General features: G+C 34.4%; 1 protein-coding gene across 1 annotated transcript; it reads left to right on the forward strand.

Moving 5' to 3' along the window:
• Window positions 1-17,237: 17,237 nt before the first annotated feature.
• Window positions 17,238-17,648, forward strand: LOC145632807 (uncharacterized). The gene has a single exon (XM_081685141.1). The coding sequence runs from the start codon at window positions 17,238-17,240 to the stop codon at window positions 17,646-17,648; it is 411 nt and encodes a 136-aa protein (XP_081541267.1).
• Window positions 17,649-18,199: the final 551 nt, after the last annotated feature.

An 18,199-nucleotide genomic window follows, 5' to 3' on the forward strand; every position in this document is an offset into this window, starting at 1 on the left:
TTTAAAACCCGTTTTTTGGAAACCGAAAACTGACCCGACCCAATTTTTTCCAAAGCGAAACTGAACTAAACCGAATTTGTGCAAACCGTTACTAACCCGACCCGTTATCAAGCCAAACCGTTACAACCCGAAACTGAAAGCAACCCAAACCGATTACGTTTAAACCCGATAGTAACCCGACCCGTTTTAAACCGAAAACCATTAAAACCCGATAAAAATCCGATAAACCTAAATCGTTCCAACCCGTAACCTGTTGTGACCGAACCGATTATAATCCGTAACCCGTTGTGACCGAACCGTTTACGACCCGTAGCCCGTTATGACCAAACCGTTTAAAACCCGTAACCCGTTATGACTGAGTCATTTACAACCTGTTACCCAATATGTTTATGATCTAATCTGTTTCAACCCACTACTCGATAAACCCAACTTATTTATGACTTGACTTGATTATAACATGACTTGTTCCTACCCATTATCTGACTAATTCGACTCGATAATCATCCGACTCAATTTTAACCCGATATGATTTTGATTAGAAACCCGTTTCAAATTAGGTAAACTCGTTTTCAAACCAACCAAGTTCAATCTAAACCGATTATAACCGAAACAATAATGGTTGGACCCGATTTCACCCGATCTATTTTGAACCGAAACCCATTTTCGAACCGACCCAGTTAAACCCAAACTGATTATGACCCGAACCAATTACGACCCGTCCTGATTAAGACCCGAACTGTTTTTAACCGAAACCCACATTAAATGGGCTAAACCCATTTTCAAACCGACCCAGTTCAACCCAAATTGATTATGACCCGAACCGACTAGAACCCGACCCGATAAGGACCCGATCCGAATAGAAACTGCAATTAAAAAAACCAAACCGAACTGACCCGATAATTTTCAAAACCGACCCAAACCGACCCGCTTATTATTTCAATCCGTTATAAACCGACCCGTTATAACTCGAAACTGATAAACCCAACCCAAACCCGAACTGTTTAAACGAATTGACACCCCTAACCATGATGTACTAACCCCCTACCACAAAATATTTTCGTTATCTTTATTTTATTTATTTTTTTTAATAAATATACGTTATATTATATATATATATATATATATATATATATATATATATATATATATATATATATATATATATATATATATATATATATATATATATATATATATTTGAAGCACAACATATACACCCCTATTTCACAAATGTAGTTATCCTTTACTTTTCATTATTTTTATAGTATAACATTATTGAGGATTAATATAAATAATTATTGTATATTGTAATAAAAACAAAAATGTTTTTTGCCTTGTGTGTAAATTACAAATAATAATAAGCAAATTTTTTTCAAGAATAAGGAAACTTTTGCTCGGTCTTCCCAAAATAAGGAAATCTTTTGATTAACCCAGAGTAAGTTAATCTTTATGGGGGTATTTTCTCATAATACGTCATGACGGGTTTGTTTTAAGTGTAACCGGTTGTTTAGGTTGCTTATGCTCATAGTGTGGTTGTCAATTTTCAAGATTAAAAAAATAACCTTATTTTTTTAGATACCCGCCCCACTATTACAGCAAGAACCCCTCCCTGCCCTTGCCCCGTCGGCCACCATCGATACCACCCAGAACATCGAAATACCTTCACGGCTCCACCTCCCACCCCCACCATCGATATCACCATCCCTACTACCTCCACCCTCAAAATCTCCACCGAATCCACTATCCCTTGCCTTCCCCACCACCAAAATTCGCGTCACATCCCCATAATCGAACTCGCAAATCTGCATAACAACAACGACGACGTGGGTGTTGGGTTTCAAGATGGGTTTGGTTGGGTTTCAAGGTCCATATGGTAATATTCTGGTGGTTAGGGTAGGGAATCGAGGTATGTGGTGGTTTTCGGAAGGATTATGTAAAATGGAGAATTGAGGTGGGGTGGTTCAGGTGGGTTTCGGGCTTTCTGCGTGGGTTAGGATGGGTCGCCGGCGCTCAAGGAGGGGAACAAAGGGGTTAGGGACCTGAGGAGGTCGGAGGGGGAAGTTGTTTGTTTGGTAGCTGGTGGAGATGGGTTTAGAGCGGTGGTATGTGATGTTTTTTTTTTTTTTTTAAAAAAAAATACTCTACCTTTTTTTTGTTGACACCGTTTGACTTTTATTACACTATTCACACACTACACTTTGACTTCATTTTAGGATTTATATATAGATATAATAAAATATAATCATGTGAGATCTTGTTTGAATCGTATCGATGTATATTTTACTAATATCCACTTTTTATAATTTTACAATATTGATAATTAGAGATATTAAGCTTTAAAAATATGCGTTGTCAAGCGTGATAACAGAAATGTGTCAACTAAATAAAAACGAAGGCATTACAATTTAATTAATCATCAATTATAAAATAAGAAACAAATTAATTAGAATTAGAAAAAAAAAGTGACCTATTTGGTAAGTTGTAGGCTATCTGACTTATTTAAAAAAATAAAATACACCATAAAGATCAACTAAATATGAGTTAACTAAAAAGTTTGCTTATTTTTGAAACACAGAGCAAAGATTTGGTTATTTTTGATAAATTTTCCTAATAATAAAACGTACCTTGTAATTTTTTTTAGACAGTGTTAAATTTCGAAATGCCCGTATATGGTTAATCAAATGCTCAAGTATTACACTAAAAAACTTAGATCAATCTCAAGTTATATTCAATTACGAGATGTCACACACGCACTCACACGCATATGTATGAGATGACAGGTGCCAACCTTTTGGTAGCAAAATACAATCCCTTCCTTCAATTCACTACTGCCAAAATAAACAAATCAATGCAACACTTCCACTAAAAAAATCACTACTTTTGTCACTATCCCAAATTTCCAATTCCTGATATCCTATGCCCCACTCAAGCAATACGCGGCGTGCGAGCTCGTGATCAGCTCTAGCGACATACATATTGCTGTCCTCCATTTCTTCCTATATTCGACACCTCAATTTTACCCCCTTAAACACTCGTCAATTTGCATGCTAACTTTTGCACCAAGTGTTATTACTATTTTTGTAAGTTTGTAACTTCATGATCTCTATAAATTTGGAGTGATTTTGCACTTCAATTTCATCCATCACAAAATCAAACAATCAGTAATATATACAACCTGAGTTCATCATCATGAATTTCAAGTCCAAAACACCTTTGTTTTTCCTTTTCCTTTCGGTTCTCCTAACTTCATCGTTAGCTATCCGGTTGCCTAACCCCCACCATGAGCGCGACCCACGGCATGAGCTGAGGGAGTGCATGCAGCACTGCCAGAGGCAGCAACACGGCCGTGAACAGGGCGAATGTATCCAGGAATGTCACGAGGATTACAGAGAGAGGCAGCAGGGGGAGAGAGGTCAATGGGGTAGTAGTTACGATGAGGAGTTGCTTGATGCAATGATTAATCCTCGTCGTGGCGACCCTCAGGAGTACTTGCAGGAGTGCCAGAGAGAATGCAGGGGCGAATCTAAGCGCGGTGGTGTTGAAAGGGAGTGGGAGTGTGAGAAGAGGTGTGTTGATGAGAAGATTAGGCGTAGGGAGAGGCAGCAAAGAGGTAGGCAGTCTGATGATGAGGTTGATAACGATTTCGACTCCGAAGATAGGGAGGATCGTAGGAGCTACCATGAGTGCCAACAAAGGTGTGAGAGGCAGAGGGGTAGTCAGAAATTTGAGTGTCAAAGGAAGTGTCAGGAGCAAAGAAGGGGAAGCCGCGACAGCGAAGAGGAATCTGATAACCCCCACCGTGGACAGGCACAACAGCGACTCAGGGAATGCCAAAGGAGATGCCAGAGGCAACAGGAAGGGTTTGAATGCCAGGAGAGATGCCAAAGGGAGTTCCAAAGGCAGCAAGAGAGACGCAAAGGAGGGCGTGATGATGATGTTGAGGAGACTGATGAGAACCGATATGACCGCGATCAACCACAACAACGCCTTAGGGAATGCCAGCAGAGATGCCAAAGGCAACAAGAAGGGTTTCAATGCCAGGAGAGATGCCAAAGGGAGTTCCAAAGGCAGCAAGAGAGACGCCAAGGAAGGCGTGATGATGATGTTGAGGAGACCGATGAGAACCGGTATGATCGTGATCAACCACAACAACGCCTTAGGGAATGCCAGCAGAGATGCCAGAGGCAACAGGAAGGGTTTCAATGCCAGGAGAGGTGCCAAAGGGAGTTCCAAAGGCAGCAACAGAGAGGCCAAGGAAGGCAATACGAAGACGATGTAGAGGAGACCGAGAACAGGCGTGATCGTGAACACCCACAAGAACGCCTCAGGGAATGCCAGCAGAGGTGCCAGAGACAACAACAAGGACACCAATGCCAGGAGAGGTGCCAAAGGGAGTTCGAGAGGCAGCAACAGAGAGGCCAAGGAAGAAGCTACCAAGACGAAGACAATGAGGAATCCGATAACCCTCACCGTGATCAGCCACAACAACGCCTTAGGGAGTGCCAGCAGAGATGCCAGAGACAACAGCAAGGACACGAATGCCAGCAGAGGTGCCAAAGAGAGTTCCAAAGACAGCAAGAGGGAGGCCAAGGCAGACACTATGAAGATGAAGATGAGAACCCTCGCCGTCACGACCAGCAACAACAACGCCGTTTCCGTGAATGCCAGCAGCGATGCGAGAGGCAAGGACAAGGTTTCGAATGCGAAAAGAGGTGTGAAAGACAGTTCCGAAGGCACCCTATGTTGGCTTCCTTCATGGAGTTCACTGGATGGTTTTAAGCTGAAAAACACTATCAATAAAAAAGTGATCAGAGTACGTAGTAGTATGCATGGTAGCTTCACAACGGCTATAAATGTTGGATGAATAAAATGTAACAGTAGTAAGAAGAGTGATGTTGACTTTCACTCTTCATCTTTTCGTTTAATCGATCTGTAGTTTCTATGTATGTCATGGTGTTTAAGGGTGTGTTTAATTACCACTCTTAAGCAAATGTACGTTTTTATAATATAAATAAACACTTGTTTTTGTGACATAATCTTGCTTAGGCTTTAATGAGTTAAGATTTTTAATTTGTAGAAATTATTTGTTCATTTTAAAATCTACACCATCAATGGATTAGGGAAGTACGTTATAGTAATGTTCAAAAAGTTTTAAAAGGAGTAGTAAATTTGAATTCGAGCAATTAAGCCACAAATAATAATAATCTATAGTCATGTGGCCATGTGGGTCAAACTTCACATTATATCTCGGTGAAATTTATATAAGAATCGTAAAGGTGGGTATCCGTTAATTTTATTGTAAGACGGACAAATTAAAGATAACGTTAATTAGTTTTATAGTAACTTTAATGACTTGGGTAATTTTTAATGTGTCACTGATTAAGTTTTATTTTAATTTGTAATTTCTTATATATTCATTTTTTGAATGACATTTCTTATATATTTATAATTACATAATATAAAGAATAATATGATTTATGTAATACATTATAAGTTTTTTGTTAGATAAAATTTAATATTAGATAAAATAAAAACTCTTGTAGTATAAAAGGTTAATACTTTTATGATAACTTTAACATGTCTTACAATAAATTATTATACACCCACCTTTTTAGAGAATTTGTGTTTATGTAACGTTCAATTTCACATTATATATTTATCTATTACTTTCTTTGATAAAGAGAACGTCTGACTTGGACAATAATCATAAATATTTATCTTTTCACAATAATATCTCATATGGTATTATTCTCATAATACCATATCACAATACATTCCTTTCTCAATACCTTCTCTCAAGTCGGAGGTGTAGAGCTCGAACGTCCGACTTGGACAATAAAATAAAATCTGCATCTTGTTATCATAAGATGCAACATGCAATGTAATCATCAAACGATCTGCCAATTAAAAAAAAAAAAACTTCTTGAACTTGAATACTTGATCATGCCACGTTCTTCCTTTCGGTAAAATCATCAAAATTCACCGTGATCAACATAGTCTAAAAAAAGTCTTTTTTTTCAAAAAATAATAAAAAATTAATTTGTGAACTCTCACAATAATTCTGACACTATTATTCGTTAATTATGAATATAATGTATAAAATAGAAAAAAAATCTTCAAAATCGCACACTATTATACGCAATATATGAATATACGTATAATTCAATTCTAAAAAAAAAAAAAGTAAACTCTACAATCACTCTGTATCGGACGCAATTAATGAAAAATACGTACAATTGATCACTCCTTTTACACAAAACCTCTTGTTTAAGTTTTATTTATTCCTTAATGGTAATGTCATTTATTTCGAACCCAGAATCAGCAATTAAAAAGGTACGCCATTCTTTTCAAAACTACAAATACATCGATCAATTCAACGAGAATGCCTTTCTTTCCGAACCCCTGCCTTCATATTCTTTCTTCTCTTGTCACACAATCTCCCATGCTTAAGGTTTTTCTCATTCTCTCACATGAACTCTCGTGTAATACTTAATTTGTATTTTTATAATTTTTTATACTTATAAATTACTTTTTATATTTATTTTATAAATTAAAATGATTCATTATATTTAATTTTAAAACGAATTAATTATTTAAATATCATATAAGTGTGCATAAAATTAAATGAGTCATGAGTTGAGGCAATAAAAGTATTTTAAATTAGGTCATCTTTATTTAAATGGTTGGACCAACTTGTTGGGAAATTAAGGACACTTAAGAGCCAAATAAGATGGCCCCAAAGGAAAAGTTAAGGGGCAGAAGAATTTAGTAATGATAGCTTTGTCATTATGAGTTTTTGTTTTAAAAAGGGATCGGAGTATAAATACTTAAAAACCTTTAAGATTTTAAACTCAAAAAATCATTATTGTCAGATTTCACAAAAAAACCCCAAAAGTTCACTCTTTATTTTCCTCTCCTTTATCTCTCTCTTTCCCACACCACTCTATCTCCCCTTTTCTCTCCCACCGGTGCCACCACCAACCACTGGCGGCCAGCAGGAGCTGGCGACCACCGGCCGACTACTGTGCCTCACTACTAGAATCCGGGCATAATACGACAGTTTGATTACGACGGCCAGTACAATTGTCGCAAAAGTTTAAATTTTACGACAGTTTTACACCCCGTTGTAGAATTACGACAGTTTTAGACTATTTAAACCGTCGCTGGGTTTCTAAAATAAAGGTAAAAAAAATTAAAATATCTACGACATCCTAAAACTGTCGTAAAATGTTACAATACAACGGTTTACAATATTTAGCGACGACTTTTAGCTGTCGTAGAACACATTTTCATGCCATAAATAAAAGTATGGTCAACATGTCAAACGATTATTTCCAAATCAATAATCCATCACAAATAAATCATGCTTCATAATTCAATCACCAATAACAACCAAACCACAATTTCCAATCATAATCTAATATGGTACTACTTGGAATTAATTAATCACATCAAGCACGCCACTATATTATCAAAAATATGCTAAGTACGCGAACGTACCTTGAAATACGATCTTAATATCGTCACGACTAATAGAAATCACTCACTTCAAAGTCTTCTACAAACCAAAATCATAATATGGCATTCAAATTCACTCTATACAAATTTCCAGCAATATATACTCTTATTAAAACACTCATAATTAATTAAAACAAGCTGATAATTTATTTAAAAGCTCATACTTTAATCCCAATTAATGGGTAATTAAAATCCTTTCAAGAAACTTGATTTTTAGCATACTAAGCTACCAAAAAATCCAGCAATATACATTAATAAAAACTTTCTGTAATTATGTTTTAAAACCCTTAAATTAAAGGTTTAAACCACCTTAAATCATAATCCTTCAATACTCAATTATTTATGAATCTAGGGTTTCAAAATTGGGGCTTTTTAATTAGAATTTAAATCTGAAAATTAATTTGCACCATACTTAATATCAATTATCATAAAATCAACACAAAACCCTTTATTTATAATTAGATCTAAGGTATAAACAAAAATAAAAACGAAAGATTAATTTTTTTTTTCGAAGATAAGGTGGTCAGACAGCAGGCCGGTGCCACTGCTTGCTGCTGCCAGCCTGCTTGTGGTCGCCACCGCTGTCGGCTGGTGCTAGTGGTTGCCGGCGGCCCACCATGGGTACGGTGGTGGTGGCCGGCGGTGGTGAACCGAAAAAGGGGAAGTGGAAAAAGAAAGAAAAAGAGAGAAAAATAAAGGAAAAGGGAGAGAAAGTTTACCTTAATTAGGTTTTCTCTACTCTGGGCAAAGTTTAATTCGTCCATGTGTTGAATATTTATACCCCTTTCTCTAGAAACTCTTCTTATTACCTAAACTTTCCCCCTTTTTTTTTTTTTTTTTAATCTTTCTTAATCCCTTTCCTAATTAAACTGTACTAAAATAAAACTTTTCTAAATTAAATTCCAACTTAATATAATAATTAATTATATAAAACTTTCCTTTTATAAAATATTTCCAAACTTGTTTAAAATAAATAATTAAAATATCATAAATAATTTATTTCAAATTATTTAACTACCCCCATATACTAATTTTAAATAAAATACGTATAAAATTACAGGGTATTACAACTATGATGAGGAGGATGATCATTAAAGTGCAATTGGGAGCGATAAAATATGGTAACTCTTTTAATTCCATGCTTACTATAAATGTATATGAATCTCTTTTTCATGTAATAATATTTAACCTCATTTTTCATTATTTTAATTTTAATGTATTTAGTTTCATTAGACATGGCCACTTAAACCATTATGAAATTCTTTCTTAGACAAGAGAGATCATACAAAAATGAGTTAATGTACAACAAAATATGGTTTGCACTCCATCACTTGAAGGTCATATTATAAAGCAAGTGTCGTATCTGATCTGAAATGTTATAATAAAGTTTCTTAAGCAAACAGGTGAGAACCTTTTTCAGTTAGAGATTAAAAACCTTGGATATCTAGCTAGAATACATGATCCGATCTAATGTGACTTAACAACCAGCTCAAGTGTTGTTTTCAGTGTTGCTAAATGTATTACTAGTCAAAATTGAAGAATTTATTTCTTGTCTATGGGTTTAAATTACCAGATAGTCAAGTTTTAGGAATAATCTTCTTTAAATCTTCTTCATTACTTAGTTTTTGTTGCAACACATCAATTGAAGGGATCATTAACCTCCAACAATTTGCTAGGATATTAATTACTACTATTCTTTATTATGGTAAAGTTCTCTTCTTATAAAAAAGGGTCAAATTTGTTAACATTCAATTATGGTAAAATTAATTAATTGATTTATTTATGCTTTAAATCATTGTTTGCTATTTTGAATTCTGTTTATGCTTTATGTATTATTGGTTTATAATTTGTGATCTGGTTTCTTATAACATATAAAGTGGTTGATTGTTTGTATTGTTGGTTTAGAATTTGTGATGTTGTTTCTTAGAATTTAAAACTGTTTTTTTTAAGTAAGATAATTGTGTTTAGAACCTTGTAAAGTAGCATTATATTTTATAAATTAGGCAAGTGGAAGCAGTAGTGGGTTGGAAATGTAAGGGCTTTATTGCATGGGGTTAATTGCTTACAAATGCATGGTAAGTTCTTTTTATAGTAGTATATGTCGGTTATATATAATTGCTTCCACTAACACACCTACCTTTCTAGCTTGTTCTAGATTACTCTCTAACTTAATTTCTTACATTGACTAGATTTCACCATATATTCATGACAATAGGTGTAACACCCCCGATTTACTAGCTAATAATAAACAATAAATAAAGGAAAATAAACAACCTTTAAATAAAATTGCGGAAGCATACACCTAAATCGGAGGTATTACCGCCACACTCGACAATCTGTCAAGTGCTAAGGCTTACAAAATCCCAATAATTACAACCCAATAATCTAGGTGAGCTATTTGTACAACTTTACAAACTTGTTATAACAAACTAATCGAAACACTTGAGCTCCTTTAGCTGCGATCACTTGATCAACCTGCTAAAACAATCTCGTCTGCTCACCATTAAGGACAAATTCCAAAATAGATCGTCGCAGGGCCACCATAAGAAAAAGACATGACCGCAGACACAAGTAGCACAACAAAATAACACACACGTCAGCAAAAAGCTGAGTAATCACCATATATAAGAATACAGAGTATAATAGAATAATTAACATTACGAGCTCAATTAAATAATGTAGTTCAAAACTACATAACACATTGTACTCTGAAAATAACCTTGAATAATAATACGAACCTTTACTCAATTAACTGATCATACCCAATAAGTGTGCCATGCTCTTTGTTCTATACCTAGCCTTGGACATGGGTAATTCGAATAAAACCAACAAGTATAAAAAACTTGAATACTCCCAATAATTAGAAAACACCTTGAACCAGACCACATACGGGCCAATTCCCACTGTAGGGGACCATAGAAAAATAAATAATAAAGATTGTACCTCATTCTTAACTCATGATCATTATCTCCTTACCAACATGCCAAGGACTAAGGTTTATAACGCCGAGCCTCAAACCAAGAATAAAATAATAATTTCTCAACCTTTTGATCTCATACTTGATCAAATAATCATTCACAACTAATAATGTATATCTCAACAATGGCACAGATTCCCAAATAACATAACAATTCGATTAATAAATATCTCAACTCTTAGGGTAATAATACTAGCACCCAAAATAATCAAATCTCAACCCAAAAATAATACTCTGCATTAACAACCCTAAAACCTCAATAAAACAATACTCCCTATAACAACAACATTAAAAACCCTAGAAATAATTGTACAATCAATTATATACAACAAAAGTAATATGATATTCAAATCAAATCAAATCATACAATATCATAATAATTAATCATATATACAAGGAGTACCATTAATAAACCATATCACACATAATAATAAAACGAAATATAATACAAACATCTCTAAATTTTGTGTGATTACACATAACAAATAATACAATCAAATTAATCAAACATCTCCAAATTGATAAAGTGTGATTACATAAAATAAATAATACCATCAAATTATAAACAAACGATCTAATTAAGAGTTGATAGTGTGATTACCTTTCAATAATTATGATAGAACTACGATAATCAAAGTAGCCTTCCTTACACAAAATATGGTGGGAATCTTTAATTTATAAAATGATAAGAAGATAATGGAGATTGGAGATGAAATAGAATTTTGTTTACAAGAAATCAATGTTTGAGTTTGGTTAATATATGAATATCACGGCAGATTGAAAGCGGCTGCGACTGCTTTTCTTTTTTTTTTTTTTATCAAATACAATAACTTTATTAGGGTTTAAGATAAATTATAGTTGTTGATAAAAGGAGTCCTATTTAAATTAAAATAGGGTTTTAAAACTTTCCGAACTCTAAAATAAAATATGAGAATAGGAAAGTTATTTAATAAATAAATATAAACTATATATAAAATCATAAAATATTCGGGTATTACAATCTACCCTCCTTAAAACAAGTTTCGTCCTCGAAACTTAAAACAGAAAAGTTTAGGGTATTACAATCTACCCTCCTTAAAACAAGTTTCGTCCCCGAAACTTAGAGTAGAAAAATAAGCACTAAATCAAACTTTTCTTAATAAAATATATATAGATAGAGTACTAAAATATTAGGGGTATTACATACTATCCCCTTAAAAAGGAGTTCGTCCTCGAACTCAAAGTTAGTCACATAAAAAGGAACACATATAACAAGCATGAGCACATAAAGAAACACTCTTGAAACGGCTTAACCTTTGTCAATTTTAATCCTAATTCTTAATTAACAGGTTCATCCCTAAACAAGAACCACGCTGGGATATGAAGATCCCTGCGTAAATCCCACGAGCGGTTAGGCTCTTGATACCAATTTGTAACACCCCCGATTTACTAGCTAATAATAAACAATAAATAAAGGAAAATAAACAACCTTTAAATAAAATTGCGGAAGGATACACCTAAATCGGAGGTATTACCGCCACACTCGACAATCTGTCAAGTGCTAAGGCTTACAAAATCCCAATAATTACAACCCAATAATCTAGGTGAGCTATTTGTACAACTTTACAAACTTGTTATAACAAACTAATCGAAACACTTGAGCTCCTTTAGCTGCGATCACTTGATCAACCTGCTAAAACAATCTCGTCTGCTCACCATTAAGGACAAATTCCAAAATAGATCGTCGCAGGGCCACCATAAGAAAAAGACATGACCGCAGACACAAGTAGCACAACAAAATAACACACACGTCAGCAAAAAGCTGAGTAATCACCATATATAAGAATACAGAGTATAATAGAATAATTAACATTACGAGCTCAATTAAATAATGTAGTTCAAAACTACATAACACATTGTACTCTGAAAATAACCTTGAATAATAATACGAACCTTTACTCAATTAACTGATCATACCCAATAAGTGTGCCATGCTCTTTGTTCTATACCTAGCCTTGGACATGGGTAATTCGAATAAAACCAACAAGTATAAAAAACTTGAATACTCCCAATAATTAGAAAACACCTTGAACCAGACCACATACGGGCCAATTCCCACTGTAGGGGACCATAGAAAAATAAATAATAAAGATTGTACCTCATTCTTAACTCATGATCATTATCTCCTTACCAACATGCCAAGGACTAAGGTTTATAACGCCGAGCCTCAAACCAAGAATAAAATAATAATTTCTCAACCTTTTGATCTCATACTTGATCAAATAATCATTCACAACTAATAATGTATATCTCAACAATGGCACAGATTCCCAAATAACATAACAATTCGATTAATAAATATCTCAACTCTTAGGGTAATAATACTAGCACCCAAAATAATCAAATCTCAACCCAAAAATAATACTCTGCATTAACAACCCTAAAACCTCAATAAAACAATACTCCCTATAACAACAACATTAAAAACCCTAGAAATAATTGTACAATCAATTATATACAACAAAAGTAATATGATATTCAAATCAAATCAAATCATACAATATCATAATAATTAATCATATATACAAGGAGTACCATTAATAAACCATATCACACATAATAATAAAACGAAATATAATACAAACATCTCTAAATTTTGTGTGATTACACATAACAAATAATACAATCAAATTAATCAAACATCTCCAAATTGATAAAGTGTGATTACATAAAATAAATAATACCATCAAATTATAAACAAACGATCTAATTAAGAGTTGATAGTGTGATTACCTTTCAATAATTATGATAGAACTACGATAATCAAAGTAGCCTTCCTTACACAAAATATGGTGGGAATCTTTAATTTATAAAATGATAAGAAGATAATGGAGATTGGAGATGAAATAGAATTTTGTTTACAAGAAATCAATGTTTGAGTTTGGTTAATATATGAATATCACGGCAGATTGAAAGCGGCTGCGACTGCTTTTCTTTTTTTTTTTTTTATCAAATACAATAACTTTATTAGGGTTTAAGATAAATTATAGTTGTTGATAAAAGGAGTCCTATTTAAATTAAAATAGGGTTTTAAAACTTTCCGAACTCTAAAATAAAATATGAGAATAGGAAAGTTATTTAATAAATAAATATAAACTATATATAAAATCATAAAATATTCGGGTATTACAATAGGTTTATCCTAGAATTATCTAGCTAATTGTAGGTATTTACTTAGATTTTTTTAAGTTACACTTTTGAACACTCCCCCTTAATTTGAAAAATCTTGTACTCTTAACTGTATTCTTGAAGTTTTCTTTTAGTTTTGTTGATGCTCTTGTCACTGATGAGTGCCATGAATGGCACTCATTTGATGAGCATTAAGGTTGTTTTTACCTTCTTTTCATAGCTTTCTTTCTTAATTTAATGCTTAGATTTATGCCTTTTCCCTTTATTTCCCTTTTCTCTCTTGTTTTGTGTTTTTATGGTTTTTCTAGTCTTTTCTCCTTTATTTGTTCTCTTGTAGGTATTGTACGAGGTTCGGGTCTCGATAGTGATGATTTTTCAAGTTGGAAGATTCTTGTGGAGTAAGCTCATAGCATTGAGAAAGCACAAGATGCAAGGAAGTGGATACTCCAAGTTCTAGCTCTTGGAGCCGTGCTCCCATGAAGAAGTGATGTTGAACCCACCAAGATAGCTCCTAGCTACTACCTTTACCATAATCATGCATCATCCGGAGCTCGCGGGTTCATTATCGGGTGCACGAAGCGGCATAAGACGGAAGAAACCCAGTTCGAAGAGGGCACTAGGTTGTTGAAACTAAATTTATAATCCTCCTTCGGTCAAACTAAGTTTATAAAGACTTAACAAACCTAAATACAAGTATAAAGGCAAGTCAAGGGTCGAACCCAAAGGAACAGTAATGTTCAAATGATTTCAATTTGGGCGCCTAAGCTAGGTCGAAGTCAAAGATAAAGAGGTAAAACTAACAAAATAAACAACCAAGGAAATAGAACACTAGGAACGGGGATCAACAAGTAATCATGACAATTATTGTAACAACTTGGGACAAACATGCCAATCAATGGTTGTGAAGACTAATGATAAGAGCAATCAATTGGAATTAAAGATCTATCTCCTAATCGATCGTTAAGCTAGATGTCTCTACGAATAACAAACTAAGAGAATCACAATCCAAACCAATCGATAATTGCAATTCCTAAATAAATTGTTCGTGTCATTAGCAATTACAATGCAATCTAGCATAATTCTCAAGGCGTGATCGAATTACACACATGCACAATTTCCATTAATCACTTTAATCTCAATAATCAATCAACACAATTTCCAAATTAATCACAATCAATTAATCATAAAAGTTTCACCCAATTCCTAGCCAAACAACTACTCAAATATCATCATCTATCAACAATCAACTAAAGGAATTAAGAATCAACAAAATATGGAGAACAATTACACTAATCAAAAATCAAACATGCATCAAAATCACACCAAACAAATATGAAATCAAACAAAGCAATAAAGAGGAGAGAGAGTGAGAAATCCTCGTTGATTGATACTCCCTCTGTTTTCAAATACTTGCTCCATTTCTCCATTCACGGAGTTTTAGGAGAAATCGGAGAAAGTAATAAAATATAGAGGTAGTGGGGTTGGTGGAAAAATAAAAAATTATAGAAAGCAAAAGTAGTGGAGAGAATTGGAGGAGAGAGAAGATATGTTGGGACCACTAGGTGAGAGAAATTGATTAAATATTGTTAAAACTTTCAAAATAAGGAAATGGAACAAGTATTTAAAAACAGCCGCAAATGGAATGTGGAGCAAGTATTTAAAAACGGAGGGAGTAATGGAGATCTTCACCACAATTGTCATCTTAAATTTTCAACCTCTCAAATAACCATTGAAATTCTTCACTTTCTCTCTCTAAAATCTACTCCTAAAACTAACCCTAAATCTAGAGAGAGAAGCTCTCAACTAAGCTAAGAATATGATCTAACTTCAATCTCAATCTCCTTTAAAAATCGGTTGAGAAAGGTATTTATATGAGGCGCAGAAAAGGAAATCAAGCAAAGCCGGAAATAGGGAGGAGTGCCCATGCGGGCAGAGGCGCACGCCCGCGCTGGTTGGTGGTGCGCCCGCCCTCTCTGATCTGGGTTTCTTCCGTCTTCTTTGCCGCTTTGTGCACTCGATAATGAACCCGCGAGCTCCGGATGATGCATGATGGTAAAGGCAATAGCTAGGAGCTCTCTTGGTGGGTTCAACACCACTTCTTCATGGGAGCACGGCTCGAGAGCGCAAGAGCTAGAATTTGGAGCATCCACTTCCTTGCATCTTGTGCTTTCTCAATGCTTTGAGCTTACTCCACAAGCATCTTCCAACTTGGAAAATCATCAATATTAAGACTCGAACCTCGTACAATACCTACAACCATGAAAACAAAACAAATAAATGAGAAAAGACTAGACAAACCATAAAAACACAAAACAAGAGAGAAAAGGGAAATAAAGGCAAAAAGCACAAATCTAAGCACTTATTAAGAAACAAAGCTATGAAAAGAAGGTAAAAACAACCTAAATGCTCATCAAATGAGTGCCATAACTCATCAGTCACCAACTGCCTCAGATGTTGTTTCTTCTTCTATCACTGACAACCTCTAATCTTGACTCTTCTTCTTGTCTTTGTGTTGGTACTCATGTTACCAATCTTAATTTGTTGTCTTTCTTTTTGATAATTTTGTTGTTTGTGTCACCATTTTTCTAACCGATGCTTGTGTCACTAGGTATCTCCCTAATTTTTTCTTTCGAATCTATCTCTTTTTTTCCTTCTAATTTTGGTGCTCATAACACCAGTTGTTTTTGTTAATGCACTTTGCTATTAACTACTTCCTAATTTTCTTCTTCAAAACAAGATTTTTTCATTATTTCCCCTACAATTCTTTCATATTGCCAAATTTTTCGCATATCCAATATTGCGATTACTCTTTGAAGTAGAAATTTTCCCTGTCATGGTTAGTTCTCTTACAAAATTTTCAAAATTAATTTATTCATCGTATCTTGTCATTATAGTGAATTTCATCATCTTCACCCTCGGTTTTCTTCATGGACCCACTCTTGAATTCTTTCTTGGTGTTTAAGGGAAGATTTTGCTGCAAGCGCGGTCTCCATCATATTTTCATTACTTTGACAATTTTTTCTTTATTTATGAAACTCTAGAGATCCTATAAGTTGATCAAGAGTAAAGTTGGATAAATCTTTTGTTTCTTCAATTATTGTAACTATATTATCAAATTTGTCATTTAATGATACTAAAATTTTCTTCACAATTTTCTCATCCAAAATTTCTTCTCCATATGATTTTATTTGATTAATAATCTCAATAATATTTTAAAAATAATCTTTAATGAACTCATTATCTTTCATCATTAAATTTTCAGAATCTCTTCTTAAAGATCTAAGTTTAATACTTCTCACCTTGCTATCTCCTTGGAACTTCAATTGTAGAATCTTTTGTTGGGATTAATATTTATATGTACATTCTAGGCCTAAGTAGTTAAGTTATGGGCTTTATTGTTTTGTTGTACTTGTAATTAGTCAAATCCCGTACTCCAATATTTTAGCTTGTATATATATTTGCTTAGTGGAATCACAACCCTAAGGGGAATTACCATTCTCTACATGGTATCAGGCTAGAATAGCCGTCAAGACTCACTCCACCTTCTCCCTTCATTTTTTTTCCATTTTCTTCCATGGAAGCCAAGGAGGCTGTTAAGTCATCGAAAATTGACACTACTTCTCCATACTATCTTGGATTGGGTGATGGTCCGGGTAATGTCATTTCTACTGTTACATTTCGAGGCAACAATTATGAGGAATGGTCGAGGTCAATTCGGCTTTCTCTAATGTCTCGCAGAAAGTTTGAGTTCATTGACGACTCTATTACAAAACCAACTGATAAAGAAAGGCTCTTGGATTGGCGTTGTGTTCAAGCTATGTTGGTGCAATGGATCTTGAATACCATTGATCCTTCGGTGAAGCAAACAATTCCTTATTTAGAAGAAGCAGAACCTCTATGGAACTTGCTCAGGGATCATTTCCGTGTTAGCAATGGGCCACGAATTCAACAAATTAAGAGTGCTCTGGCTGATTGTCGACAATAAAAAACCACCAGTGTGGTTGATTATTTTGGTAAATTACAGGTGTTGTGGGATGAATTGGCTTCATATGAGCCCATCCTTGCTTGCTCTTGCTGTGGCTGCACTTGTGGTGGGTGTAAGTGTGACTTTCCTAAACATCTTCAAAAACGTTTAGACGAAGAATGCTTTCATCAATTTTTGTATGGAATTAATGAGGAACTCTATGGTACAGCAAGGTCGAATTTACTGTCCCAATATCCTTTTCCTACTTTGGATCGTGCTTATCAAACTCTTATTCAATAGGAAAGGCTTCGCAATTCTTCTCAGGTAAAATCTGAACGTGATGATGTCTTGACTTTTGCCGTTCGAGCTGATGGGACTCGCTATGGGAATAATAGTGTAGGGAATATTTCAAACATTATCCCAAACTTGAACCCCACTGTGATCATACACTAAAGTACGGTGGCGTCCAAAGGGAAAGAAGATACAGCAAGGTCGAATTTACTATCCCAATATCCTTTTCCTACTTTGGATCGTGCTTATCAAACTCTTATTCAAGAGGAAAGGCTTCGCAA

This window comes from Chenopodium album, chromosome 5, assembly GCF_948465745.1.
Source record: "Chenopodium album chromosome 5, dcCheAlbu1.1, whole genome shotgun sequence".
Classification (NCBI taxonomy): Eukaryota; Viridiplantae; Streptophyta; class Magnoliopsida; order Caryophyllales; family Amaranthaceae; genus Chenopodium; species Chenopodium album.

Coding starts and splice junctions, on each gene's coding strand:
- LOC145632807 (XM_081685141.1), top strand. CDS start 17,238: ATGGAAGCCAAGGAGGCTGTTAAGTCATCGAAAATTGACACTACTTCT.